The 15,005-nt window shown below is 41.8% G+C and overlaps 1 protein-coding gene across 1 annotated transcript; it reads right to left on the bottom strand.

Annotated features, from left to right (window-relative positions):
• Positions 1-4,207: 4,207 nt before the first annotated feature.
• Positions 4,208-6,444, bottom strand: cbx8a (chromobox homolog 8a (Pc class homolog, Drosophila); the record flags this gene model as incomplete). Its single annotated transcript, XM_084460978.1, has 5 exons — positions 6,370-6,444; positions 6,195-6,238; positions 5,728-5,793; positions 5,525-5,591; positions 4,208-5,059 (listed from the first exon to the last, which is right to left on the bottom strand). The coding sequence occupies exons 1-5, from the start codon at positions 6,436-6,438 to the stop codon at positions 4,208-4,210; spliced, it is 1,098 nt and encodes a 365-aa protein (XP_084317104.1). The 5' UTR covers positions 6,439-6,444.
• Positions 6,445-15,005: the final 8,561 nt, after the last annotated feature.

Below are 15,005 nucleotides of genomic sequence, written 5' to 3'. Positions count from 1 at the left end.
TTCAGATACCCAACCAACTTCTGCCATAACCACGCCCCCGCGAGTTTTCATTGGACAACCCTAACCCTAACCCTATCCCTATCCCTATCCCTATCCCTAACCCTAACCCTAACCCTAACCCTAACCCTATCCCTATCCCTAACCCTAACCCTATCCCTATCCCTATCCCTATCCCTAACCCTAACCCTTTCCCTAACCCTATCCCTATCCCTAACCCTATCCCTAACCCTATCCCTAACCCTAACCCTAACCCTATCCCTATCCCTAACCCTAACCCTATCCCTAACCCTAACCCTAACCCTATCCCTATCCCTAACCCTAACCCTATCCCTAACCCTAACCCTAACCCTAACCCTAACCCTATCCCTAACCCTAACCCTAACCCTAACCTAAAAAATCACGCATATTGAACCCGTTCTGCACGTCCACAGACGTCTTAGAGGGGTCCAAGCCAGACGTGTGAATATTGAGGGGGTCCAGCAGACGTACAAACGGGGTTCTGGACTGACGGACGTTATTAAGACGTGATCTGAACGCCCTGACGTTGCGTGATACGCGCGGGGTTGTATCCTACGTCGATTAGAAGTCGCCTACACTGGCCACCTAAATGCAAGTAGCCCAGCTTCAGCTTTGGATGAAGGCGTATGCTCAATGACTGTAATGTAGGCCTAAATGTAATGTGCAACTTTTAAACAGCTTTTCTAAGTGGAATAAGTCTAGGCCTATACCCGGCAACCTTATCACGAACCATCGCGATAATCCTGTTTTAGCCCGAGGATTGTTGGATCTGTAGTCTTTATCTATTCTACATAAACATTACGTTTTAGTTTTCAGTTGTGCACTAGAAAGGTAGTCATTTATAATAAATAGGATTACAACAAAATATTTTTTGGCATCAAGTCATATTCCATATTTGGTAGGCTAAGTGATGGCTGAATTTGACCAACAAAAAACTTTTAACAGCCACAGCATACTGTAGGACTACAGGCCTACATTTCACTAGATAGACCTACATTTCACTAGATAGGACTACATTTCACTAGATAGGCCTACATTTCAATAGCTAGGCCTACATTTCACTAGATAGGCCTACATTTCACTAGATAGGCCTACATTTCACTAGATAGGCCTACATTTCACTAGATAGGACTACATTTCACTAGATAGGACTACATTTCACTAGATAGGACTACATTTCACTAGATAGGCCTACATTTCACTAGATAGGACTACATTTCACTAGATAGGACTACATTTCACTAGATAGGCCTACATTTCACTAGATAGGCCTACATTTCAATTGTTTCTAACAAAGCTAGAATTAAGGGCGTCTGATGACCACTAACTAATTCATCCTAACGTCAACAGGCCTAGTTCCATTTCAGTCCATTTGTGAGCTTGTGGTTCATCTAGTGGTCACACGCACACATTGCGCACATCTGGAAAGAGGAGGGCCCAGGGCCAAATAAAACCGGCCCCGGTCCAATACAAAAAGGTGGTATGTTCCCTCTCCTTGTGCAAGCATCACTGATCAAAACACTAGCCTACAGACTAGGCTAATCGATGGGTGGAAGGCAGGGGGGGGATTCTAATTATAAGGATGTAGGCTACTTTCATTTCAACAGTGGAGTCGTGACACATTAATAAGCAGGGGCCTACATAGGAAACGGTGAAAGGGTGGATGCTTAAGTAATCGAACCGAGCCGCGTAGAGCCTCTGGCACCATGCAATGTCACGTTCGTGGCGACATCTTGCGGGGGGAGGGCACCCTTACACCCTCCCGGGCACCCTTACACCCTTACACCCTTACACCCTCCCGGGCACCCTTACACCCTCCCGCGAGGGAGTGTTGAAGCGAAGGCGGATTTGAAAGGCTCTATATTTTGGGTGAAACCTCCTTGGCATGCCCCCCGCGGCGGAGACAGATCAAAGGCTTGTGGTTTTTGATGGGCACGTCGTTGAGTAAATTGCACTCATATGGAGAATTTAGCCAGATGTTTTCTCAGCTGGGGAAAGGGCTTACAGGATAGGACTGCTTTTACACTAGGCTACGATAGGACACTCCACAGCCGTATGCCTAGGCTACAATATGGTCCGCACAAACTTGTTATGGGCTATCATTTCCAACACACAAAATGTATCTGTCATTTTGAATGGACATGGATACAAAATGCAGTAGTCTGATTGCGAAAAACATATTTAGCCTATATTTTCAGGTTATAAAACTAATCTATCTACCAATGTTCCACACTGAGGGAACTGAACTTAACTCAACAACAGTTTAGATAAAGTAATTCACTTACAGTAGGTACAGTAGCCAAACGGCGAGGTCATTATGGTATAGCGGGTTCTGCACAGCGGAGTTACACTGGAAGAGTTAAATGAATGGATGCTTTGAAACTGAAAAAAAGAATAACCTACCCTATAATAACTCTCCTTCCGGTCGGACCGAATTAATCCACCGTCTGGATTCGGCAAGTAGACCGTCTACTCAAAAATAGCTATTATATTTTTTGCTTCGTCATATAGGACCTGAGACAATTGTAATTTGCTTTTAATTCCATTAATATTCATGAACAATGTAGGCACGTCTGACTTGCAAGAATTTCACCTCAGAGCAAATCGTAGCCCTTTCATCAGTGAGCTTAGTTTAGCTTGAAAACTTTTTCTCTGCAAAAATTCTAATAAAATAAGTTAGGCACCCATATTAAGACATTGATTGAGAATGTAGAGAAATAAACAGGGTATGCTTGGCTATGCGACGTCCTGGACAGTCTCTTCCAGACACAGACTAGACTAGACCTCCTACCGTCCAGTCTCAAGACCAACCGACAAGATGTTCCCAGCGCCGGTGTCAGCGGGCGGTCTCTCCACTCCGCTCTCTCTTTCTCTCTCAATCAATCAATCAATCATCAATCAATCATGATTGATTTCTCTCTCTCTCTTAATTCTTTACATCACCGTGAGTCTGATACCTGTCCAGACTGTAGGCTTTAAAACAATCATTCACGTGAAAAGTAAAGTAGTAGGTCTGTTAAGCACATTTCTAAAGAACGATGGCATGATATCATGACATAAGCTACTTCAAATATTGGTCATAAAGAAGGTTTAACCTAAAGGTTATGGGGTTATCTTAATGAAAAATGCAGACATCTTGGCTCATTCTGGATTATATTTGCTCGGGGTCATAAAAATTCACACACATCACCGTGATGCCAAAATATTACATGACGCAGCGTTTCTTTATTGTTGATTTAATAACAATAATTTATTTGAGGATAACAATTTCGATAAAGCAACGAGAAAGAAAATATTTTTGCTTCAAAATATCTGGGTCAACATTTACATTTTAAAATACCTTTTTAATGTACTTCTGGGGTCAGGATTTAGGCTGAAGTGCCTCATTCAATATACAGTAGGCCTGTGTAATTTACCTGGAAATTAAATAATGTTTTGTCGATCAAATGCTTGGCAACAACTATAGCCTTGTTTCAACAAACATTTTCTCCATAGAATATCGGTAGCATTGTTTTGCAATGTCGCCATACCTACATGCGCTATCTGAATCTTTACCCTAACCATGAACACGAATAAAGAAGCTTATAATCCTATCCAAAAACTAAAACGGGAATCCAGCCCACACGAGAAATGAGAGACCCTCATCTTAAAACATATGAATTCGCTGTGCGTTGCTTCTGAATTCCAGTGGAAGTTAAACCCCAAATAATGTCAGTTTCACGCACAGCTGTGACACACATCGGCCTAACAAGGACCTAATTCAGACGCAGGGATACAATAACATTGTTGCAACACCGTGTTAGGAGAGTGTGGAGTTTAAAAGGACAAAAAAGAAAATGGCACACAGTTTGGGAAGATATCTGTCGTTGATATGGCAGCCATATTCCTTTAGGGCCTATAGGTTATCCATTAATAGCTCCAAGGCTGAAATGCTGTAGCCATAGTCTACACATGCAGAATGTGAAACGAAAAAAACTTGACTAGAAATATGACTCGATATTTTAATTTGGTCAATATACATTTAACATTAAATACTTCTTATACACATATAGCCTAAAGTTCATAGCTCCAGGTAGTTACAAATTAAACTCAAATAAGTATTATTGGTAAGGCTAACATACAAATAACTCTTGCAATGTAGGCTAGGCCTCTGGTCCTTGTCAAGGGTAAAAGCTAATATGATACAAACTCATCTTTTATCTTTGAAAAAGCCTTTGTCCGTGCTGCTCTCCTTGATGGTCACTGTCAAAAAGTTCGTCGTCACGTCCGTCACCACCACTTTCTCCACGTTACGTAGGCACGGGGTCCATGACGTCTCTGGACGCTGCTCCACACCCACCGCCTCCTGCGTTTTGGCACCTGCGCCGGGCTGTTCTTGGGTTATGGGGGACGCGTTATGATGTTGATAGAAATTGTTCTTAGACAAGTGCTTCAGCTTGGGGTGTGGGATAGACACGGCACCCTCGTTAGTCCTGTAGCTCTGATGGTCAGGCCTGGCCTTGCGTGCGTGTCCACTGTCGCGCGTTCCCGAGTGGGACGCGGTCCCCACCTGCCTGTGCGCATCGCTTGTTCTCTGCGTAATACTCGTCTCCTCTTCAAACCGTCGCGTTAGCTGGATAACACTTCTCTCGGACGTTTCTCCCTCGCCGTGATAATGCCTCGTTGTTTTCGGCAGACCATACCCCTGCCCCTCCACCCTGCTCCTCTTCCCGTGCTCGCTCGGGCAGCTGTCAGAATCCACGTCGAAGCGTAAGCGTAATTTGGGTTTCGGCCCTCTCTTTTTAGGCACGTTGACAAAATCCCCCGCCGGGAATGAGGGTGGAGGAGCCGGACGGGGCCTTCTCTCTGTCTCCGGTGGTCTGACACGCACGCTCTCCCCTCGGTTCACGGTGCTTGGGGGGAATATCGTTGGGACGACGGCTCGTAAGCCCTCTCGAGCTCTCGGTGTAATAACGGGCTCCGGTACCGGGTATGAAACCTGAATCCCCCTCGGCAGTTCTCTACGGAATTCATAGGTCTTTGCTTTGGCTTTGGCCTTGGCCTGCAGACAGACAGAGAGTAACAATTAGTGTTGGGTTTCTGAATCAGTTGAACGTGGCATAAGCCCGTTTATAGTAGCCTATAGCTTTATCGTTGCATCAAGATCCAGTTTTTAATAATAATAAAAAAGATGTTACGCAGAAAACACATGCTGGTAGTAGGACAGGAGATATTTCAATTTCCATGCAAGTCTATTATGTTCTCCGTGCTTTGTTGTGAGGGATGTAATCGTAGTAGGGGATATCATATGTTCAAGTTTTGTTTCAGGCTCGGCCTGTGTTCAAAGTTGGGGTCTGTAGTTGTCTTGGATAGTTGTTGTTCAGCACATAACGCTCCTTATTAGTTATAATATACTGAAATGTGTCGCTTCCTGTCATTCAAATGATTCATCGTTCATGAAACTAAACCAAGATGAGTCAGAAAAGCCCGAGTAGGCCTCGCAGATACTAGAACTTTCTTTGCTCACCTTCAGCAGAAAAGTTTCAGGTTTGGGTCCCCTCTTCTTTGGACCGAATAATTCCCTCTCGCGTTCCCTGCAATTCAAAACAGTTTATAGAGTCTTTAAGTCAACAAGACACATTAGAATTAGGCGGAATTGTAGGCGTTAAGTTGGAGTGTTATAGCCTAGTACGCGTTCGGCCCTTAAGGGCCCTGGTGTCAAAACCTCACCTCTCATCGAAAGCTGCGAAGAGCCTCGCATCGAGAATGTTCTCCTCGGGTTCCCATGTGCTATACCTATCCAACACAACGACAGTGTGCCGTTAACATGTGAATAAATGTCATTTCAACCACCGTAGGCTCACTGAGCGACAAAGTTTGATTTAACCGAAGCACGCCGTGCGTCGTGGACTATTGGCGTTACCTAACGGACGTTTGGTTTGGTGCGCTAGCGATCTGCTAATGTTAGCGCAACTGGGTTGCCATTTGCTTTGCCTATATGCACCCCGATTTCCCATTTCCGATTGCAAAACCACATCTTTGCGCAGATCGAACCACAGAACGACATGTAGGCGAGGTAGATGCATGCTTATCGCCTTGGATACTCCGTCAAAAACAACCCCCTGATCCGGTAACGTGACTGCGAAGCTCTCAGCCGTACGAACCGCAACCGAGGACGCGTTTAGACGGAGACTCACTTCTGAGACCAACCCTTCCATTTCACCAGATACTCCAGACGGCCCTGCAAGGAAAAAGAGCACATCGAGGAGGGAATGACTTATTGGCGATGTAATGTCACTGCAATGTGCCCCGGATAAATGGTTGCGCTATTGGTGGAAACACGGATGTGCGAACACAAAACCAGCAGCGTACCCGTCTTATGCGTCGTTTAATGATGGATTCGGCCGCAAAGACTCTCTCCCCGACGGCCGACAGCTCCATGTTTACTTCAATGTCGTTTATCTTTTTTTCTTTCCACTGCCCTCGCTGTTTAATTCCACACATCCCATAATACGCAGCCCCGGAGGAAGACGTCATCACGTTCTTGCTGTTGCCAGGCACGCAGTCGGTGTCTGGTGGAGCACATTGGCTCAGCTGTTGCTACGTGCTCCCGTGAAGGGGAGGGGAGGGCTGAGTCTATGGGGGGATCTCAAACGCCTCTCCTCCATTCCTTGCGTCTTCACTCCATCTTTAGTGATTAAGTGAGGAGAGAGGACGCAAGGAGTTGAGATTGAGATTGCCCGACGTGATTGAGTTTGATTGATGTAGGCTAGGCTATCTTTTTATTCCCAGCAAGTAACGCTGATCTGGTGGTGGTCCACGCGGTTGTCTACAGGAATTGATCAATCATTTTAAAACAGTCGACAATGAAATTGAACTATGTTCGCGCGCAATTACGCATTGATTGCTTGATTGATTGGTCAGATTCACTCCAAAATGATGTAACCATCATCCACTAGATCCAACCTAACCACCAAAAGTCTATAAACTCAAATTGACAAATATAGCCTACTAATGTAGAATTGTGTCAGTTTTTGTTTGCATTGCATTTTACGTTGAAATGTAAAAGAAAAAGAAAATGTTTTCTATAGGCCTATAGCAGGTTATTTTCCACATTCTGTTCACAAATATTTGTCCTGTCATTCAAAATGCATCGGATTCTTAACTATCGCCACAAAGATCTCATGAGTCTATAATTGGTTGTTGCTCGGTGTATTTCTTAATAGCAACTCTAACCTTTCACATGTCAGGAATGAAACGCGTTAACATTCGAGCCATTAACTCAAAGTTTAAATGAAATGGTTACAGATTAAATGTCAAACAGTGTTACTTTTCATTAAAAGTAAGCTGCGAGTAAACCAAAACGTTCAAACAGGTCAGAATTAGATGGCATCTATCTTGGATATTAAATCACGGATTTTAAATAGGCCTAATAGTAGGCTATAGATATTATGTTTAATTTGAAATTGAATTATACGACGTTTTTTTTTTACTCTATATGCTATTCTAGAATAAACATGATACAAGCCAAATTCATTTTACTGCACAATTTTACTTTAAACCCAAGCATTGAATTCCCACAGGTCGTCTGGGTTTTTACTTACCGAACCAACACAAATATGAACATGCATGGGCTAATGCCAATGCACCTGCAAAAAGAACAAATGTATCATGAATTAATGATATGATAGTTATAGGTTTGTGATAGGCCTATTGCATGACAGGACATCAGTGTCACAATATATACCTAGCCTATATATAGGCTATACAATTATATATCAACAACCATAATAATATAAACACCCCTGACAACAACAACAATAATAACAATAAATAATAATAATAATATGAATAAAAATAATAATAACCGTATTATAATAATAACAATAATAATAATCAATGTATAATAATACTAACAATAGCCTAATAATAATAACAATAATAATCGGCTACGCCAATTACATTATTCTTAATTCCTGATAGGCTATAATTAATATTAATTATAAATGTGCAATTATTATTGTTATGCTATAATCATATGGTAATTTTAATAATGATTAGGCTATTATTATCATTTTAATGGAGGATAAGACCATATATCTCTTTACAATGTCTTAATTAGGGCATTGTAATGACGTATCCGGCAGTACAGGAAACTTAGCCTATCCATTGAATTGCTTAAGCTATCAACTAAACATTTCGAAACATATACTTATTTGAATGAACCCTAACTCTAATTTATTGTGAAGTAGACTATTCTCCACACTTTGAAATTAAAAAGAAAGAGCAAATTAAAGGCCGAACATTGACATAGCCTTATTAAAAGCGATGACAGCCTTTAACTGTGTGAGAAATTTACCAGAGCTTCTCGTGAAACTAAATATAATCACTACTTCAACATAACCATCTAACCAATCATATAGGCTAATGTTTACCAACAACAGGTCTAGATATGCACTCCTGCTTGCGCTGTGAACAATAATTGAACCAAAACTGTCAAAGAGCACTTGCACAGTTGCACCTAACCTAATTGATGGAGAAATGATCTTTAAATGACTGCTGCGGTGCAAATCTTTGGAGCGCTGTCAGGCTATAGGCTAAATAAAGGCATTATAGGGGAATAATACTTCTGTGACTAAATGAAGCATTCGGTTGCTGAAGAATAGGACTATAATGTTTAGGCTTATACTAGGCAATGGACATTCGACAGGATCACATTTCAGATAGCCTACACATTTTATAAACTGAAATTACATCACTAATGGAATGTAAAAGACAGCTATACGATTCGGATTATGAGGGGGTGCAAACAAAATGAGTGAGCCTCGTGCATGAGACAATTAAGCATTCTTGCATTGAATGTTTCTGCATACGTTCTTTAATATAGGCTACCATGCATGCGTTCTTTAATATAGGCTACCATGCATGCGTTCTTTAATATAGGCTACCATGCATACGTTCTTTAATAGGCTACCATAGCCTACATTGATGCGGTTATAAGCTATGTAGGAATATGGGAGAAGGGTTGAAGGGCGCCTAAACGAGATGATGTCAAGTGGAAGACGAAGAGTAGCAATACGATTTTTTTGACCACGTATCCCAATGTCCCTACACGGCGACAAACACTTGCATGAAAAACGGCCTATATAGATCCGTCTATTATAGATCCGTCTATTGCTTTATTATGAACAGGCGAGACAAAGGACAAAGAGATGCGTGTGCCGTCGGATTCATAACCACCATTTTGATACGGATTCAGTCGCGAGCCCGAGATTTCCGCGCAGGTAATATCCTATACCAACTCTCACGAGACGTGCATTACTAAAAAACGTCTGGTGCTTTTGCAGAAAACGCACAATAGCACCGACTAGACACACTGCGGGACTCCATATTAGGAGGTGATGATTGGTTTGGGCTTGACTGCAGTGCAGCAATGGCGACAGACAGCCATGCATGGATAGGCTACAGTGCGAGCTGGGAAAACATTATTGGCTCGCTGGTTTCTGCAGCAGCAATGTCTCAACCCCGCTTGCATTATAGCTGTCCTACTTTCTCTGTCTCCGAGAGGGCGACATATTGGATTTAGAAAGGCATGCTGCAGGATAGCTGCTGATGGAAGCTAAATGAAAACCACATTAAAGACTTGAGCAGTGACTATTTCAGTATCCGGCGACACTGCCTTGACACAGAAAGCACTGTGCAGACAGATATAGCCTACTTCCAAATAGGATAGGCTACTATCTGCCCTCTCACCCCTTCTATCTCTCTCTCTCTCTCTCTCTCTCTCTCTCTCTCTCTCTCTCTCTGCCCCTTCACCCCCTCTCTCTCCCTCTCTCTCTCTCTCTCTCTCTCTCTCTATCTCTCTCTATCTCCCTCTCTCTCTCTCTCTCTCTCTCTCTGCCCCTTCACCCCCCCCCCTCTCTCTCTCTCTCTCTCTCTCGCTCTCTCTCTCTCTCTCTCTCTCTCTTATCTTATCACATGTTTGAACTGAGGCCTCGTTTGCAACATCCCACCATGCATGTAGGCTATTCATGGGAAAGTGACGTCCAAGGTAGAAAACTTTGGCATTGTAGTCTAATGAAACGTTTAATAGCCTTCATCTTAAAGTTAAGATCTAATTTATTTTCTCCCTGTATCACTGCATCACATTAAGAGGCTTAATTTGCTAGGTCGATGTTATTGAATCTTTTGAACGTTCGTGGAGATGCAATCCTTGGGCGTACTGTAAAATTATTTAAAAAATAAATAAATAAAAAAAGGAATGTGAAACATCACACTTGTTCTATAAATATGCTTCCCCCCCCTGTGTGAAACGACTCTGTCTTTCTCTAGAATAGCCTACAAGAGTTCAGCCAACAGTCAGTAGGCTATGTTACTTGTCCTCTTGTCTCTGCCAATAACGTCACTCTGAGGCAGTTTATAGGCTGACGTCTACAGGTGTCATCTCTTCTCAGGACAATATCGACAAACCTCTGGTAAATTATAGACTACGTCATGTTTTAATCTCCCCTGATTTTGTGTAGGATGTATTATACTTTGTTTAGGGCAATAGACTCTGGGACAAATTAAATAAGACTTTTTATTAAATGAATTTGGAATACATGTGTATTGAATTGCGTTTCCCCTACTCACTTTCATTACATTTTAATAAACTTATAGCATATGAATAGGCAAATGTCCTTTGTAGTAAACTAGACAAATTAACAGAAATGGCGGACTTGAGTGAGTTGGCACATTTAGAAAGTGTTTACGAGTTGAAACGCCCATTCTCAGATGTGACATTTTTACAAGCTACACCTCCAACTCTGCGCGTATTATTCCGAGCGACCATTTCCTTCTGCAGAAACCCGGAGAACATTCGATCCGCTGCTCAGTGGGCAGAGTATAAAATGGCTGTCTTCTTTAGGCTCTGCGCGGGAGAAAGTACGAGAACATCTCACAATATATCCTGAACTGACCAAATTAAATATGAACCTTGAGCATTGACTGAGCAAACAACACAACCTTTGCGCATTTCGATGGATCCTGCTCAAAAGCATTAAGTGAAACGGAATTTGTTGGCAAACCAAACGTGGTTATTAACTTGACAGGGACTTGGGCTGCTTGAGTTTATAAATTAAGTAGCCTACAGAATGGGAGAAGTTAAAATTAACCAAAAAAGAAAAAGTAGCCTACAGAATAATGCAGGATGCTATAGCATATGAACAAATGGGATTAAATAGCCATATAAACTGCATATTTAAAAAAAAAAGTTCTTAATTATAGTCACTATGATATGAAGTCCAATAGATTGGTAATTAGGCCTACTTACTTATCACCCAGTGATTCCAGGTATCAGAATAGATTAAGGCCCCCAGAAGGCTAATTACCAATCTATTGGTTCCACACGTCCAAAATTAGTTTTCAATCAAACCGGTTTCAAGGGTTGACATGCTTCAGAGGTTTCAACATATTCTTCTTTTTTGACAGACTTCAATTTCCATTTGCAAAACCTAGAGGCAATACATAATTTAACTGTAGCAAAAATATTTAATTCAGCATATAGACTATCAAGTAGGCCTATATTTTATTAGGCTACCCAAAGTAAATATACCAGAGACTAAACTAATAGAGGTGTTGATGGCCAGATAGAGCGTGTTACTGATTTATTGTCCCAGGAGGGGATTAAACGGAATCGCAATTTCTTCCATTTTCTTTTATCAACGAATGGAATGCTTTTGGATGAAAATGTACAATATTGCAGTCATCAATGCGAAACTGTATGACCGTGTGTGTGTGTGTGTGAGTTACCTGAGTGTGACTTGTGTGAGTGAGTGTGTAGCCTATGTGTGTGTTAAATTACAACACCAGGTGTGTGGTATTAATTGGCCCTACAGACTTGCCGTATCTATCCTCTCCAAGGTCACTGCGCTCTCTCCATGCGCCTTGGCTGCGTTCGTTTGATAAACAACTCCCATTGGAATTCCAAGCACGACTCCTAGCGCTATCCAAAACAAGGATTGTGTCATTTTCTACCCAAGGTCTTTCATCGCAGGGTTAATTGTGAGTTCCTTCAAATGTGTCAGCTATCGGAGGTCAAGTCAGAGACTATAGCAGCAAATCAAATCACTCTTCTTTGTAGAATAAAGAGCAGAGCCCGGGCCTAGGCCCATAGGCCTTATTAACCTACTTTTTCTTTTGTGTGTGTTTGGGGTTGGGGGGGTCCTGGATAGCCTATGAGACTAGGCCCTTGAGGCCCCTTCATTTAAATTCTACAACTTTCCTGAAGGTGTAGCCTTCCTTCTGCACGAGTTGCATTTGCTAAGCCTATTTATATATTTATATCCCATCCAAATCTACAATTTAACCCTCAATCACCAAGTTGCCTAGTCGCCTAAGCCTAGCACCGCCATTAGGAATACGGTGGCCTACAGGCCCAGACAGACTAATCACCTCTTAATCGAATAATTTGCATCATTAAACACGTGTCCTTGAGCCATGTATGCTCACAAAACAAGACCTGGCCGACTCACGACTCTGGACAGGGTTAGATCAATCCGCCGCGTCGGTGGAGGGTCAAAGTTCCCAAACGCGCATGAATAACGTTGTACATTTAGTTGAAATGTATTGAATAAGAGTCGCATCATGATCAAATGCCCATTTCAGAGCAACTTGGACCGCATTTTGACAGGTTATGGATTTTAGGCTTAGGCCTACTTTGCTCACTGTGAGCTTTGTAGAAACATGGCCAAGTCATTAGACCTATACGTTTATTACTTTCTTCACAAGGCAATCAGATATTATATTACATAAGGGCCTCACCTCCTCGTGCTGGCCCTACATTCCAGCTCAGGGTCAAGCTGTCTTGGCCGCCACGGAAAAACAATGCATCAGTGAAGTTGTCATAGTAATTATAATAATATTGGCGAGTAGTTCTGTAATACCGAGGGCCCTTCGCGTAGGGTTGTGAATGCGTGAGCTTATGCAACGTGATTCTTATTAAAGACCACAGGCCTACCACAGAAACACGTCTCGATTCTGTTCCCATAATCCATTTCATGTTCAATGGAATGACTGGTGCCATGATAACATTATAACTCCGAATGAAGATCTTATGAGATCTTAAATGACTTGGGAAGTTAGCATTAAGTTTTTTTTTTTTTTTTTTTTTTAGTTGCCTGCATGCCAGCAACATGCAAATAGGCAAACAAAGCCTCAATTCATCCGCCCCGAGGAGGCATAACACACAGCAGGGCCCCACAGCATGCCAACATCAGACGACGTCAAGGAAAGGTCATTTCTTTTGCTTTATTATTGTGAAACATACCAGACTAAGCTGTGCCAACAGGCAACGCCAGCTCCACCCCCCGTCCGCCCTCACGAACATACTCCAGAACAACAATCTTGCCTCTTGAACCAAGTGCACTGAAGAGTAACCTATAAGTCATATTAAAAGGACACATGAAAGCATTTCAGAAATGCCAAATGTTGTGGACAGTGATTATTTTCTGACGCAGAGGGTACATGACCTTTTGTTTTGGACAGTACAGTAATGAGCATAAATACAAACACGAAAGTTCATCATAACAGTTATGTAATAGCAAATCATAGCAATCTTACAGGTTTTCGCTTTCAGTGTGAAATGTAATACTCAAATCAAGGTTACATCCAATAAGCTTCACGGAAAGTACTATGACACTTTTAGCAGCATTATCAAAATAGCTTGTGCTCACTGAATTGTATATGCAAAGATATAGTCTCTAAATAAAATATAAGCGACTCACATTAAGCATTCTAGGTTATGCAGGTGAGTGTTGAAAAAGATTGAAATCATACATCAATACCTAGCAACGCTGGTAGATTGTTGCTAAACATTTAGCAGTCACATGTGTCGTCCAGGTCACAGTAAAGCAAGCAAGCTGATACAAATATCTCTGTGTGTGAAAATCCAACTTATTAGTTCACTCAAATGCATAAAAAGTAAAACATGGGCTTACTGTAAAGATGTCAACCATCTGTGGGGGTCCAAAATGAACAATACAGCGACCTCATTATTGTCAAAATCAATAACTCAGAATCTATATTAATGGGAAAATGACCCAGATGACAAATGATGCTTAGTAGGAGCTCATAATTCATGGTTGAGAAGGGATTTACTTTATGGTTTCGGCGCACATATCTGCCACTGAGGACTGAAAACTGAAATGTGAAAGTCTGATTTAGGTGAAGGATTCATTCACTTTGGTTTTGTTTTGGCTCAACCTTTCAGAAAGAATCGTGGGCATTCGGAGAATCCGGACTATTAATAAACTCTTGCGTGTCGCTCCCTGGGTGGGTAGAGTCACTGTGTCCCTGGCACCGACTACATTTCACATTTGCACCATCCATTAATTCCTCCTTCACTCACAAAGCAGACGCCATGACGCACGTGACTCCTGAATAAGCATGACTGGTGTCGATGAAAAGCAAACAGGGGGATAGAAAACTCAATGGAGAATGTATAGATTTCTCCACAATGAGAACAGTACATAGTACAAATCAATATACACGCAGGCAAATGCAATTAAGTGCTTTTAAAACTGGATCTTTGAACTGCATACTTGTTCAACCACTTCTTCCTCCCATATGCACCAAAATAGTAGCCGTTATTAAGTATAAAATATCTATAAAACTTCATACGTCTCAGGCTATAGGTTCGGTACGTATATACAGTACCTTTTTAGAAAAGACAGTAAAAACGATTGCATGACACCTGGAGATCCATACAACGGAGGGGGATTTTTTCCGGTAAAATACATCCACCTGAACGGTCGCTCAAATCCATGAGGGCACCTTCTTGGCTACTACATCACAGCGGAGTTACAGTATAAAGCATCATAAGAAACATATCGATTTGAATGATAAATTATAAAACAATTCCCATATATACAAAATTCTCATTAGTTGTTTTTGTTTAGCTTTTTTTTTTTGACATATGTACATATTAACATGGCCGCCGTGTAGTCCACCGTGATTGGTCCAGGAACTGG

The sequence above is a fragment of the Borostomias antarcticus genome (genome assembly GCF_949987555.1).
Source record: "Borostomias antarcticus genome assembly, chromosome: 35".
NCBI classification, from domain to species: Eukaryota; Metazoa; Chordata; class Actinopteri; order Stomiiformes; family Stomiidae; genus Borostomias; species Borostomias antarcticus.
This window is presented reverse-complemented; position numbering and strand designations above follow the sequence as displayed.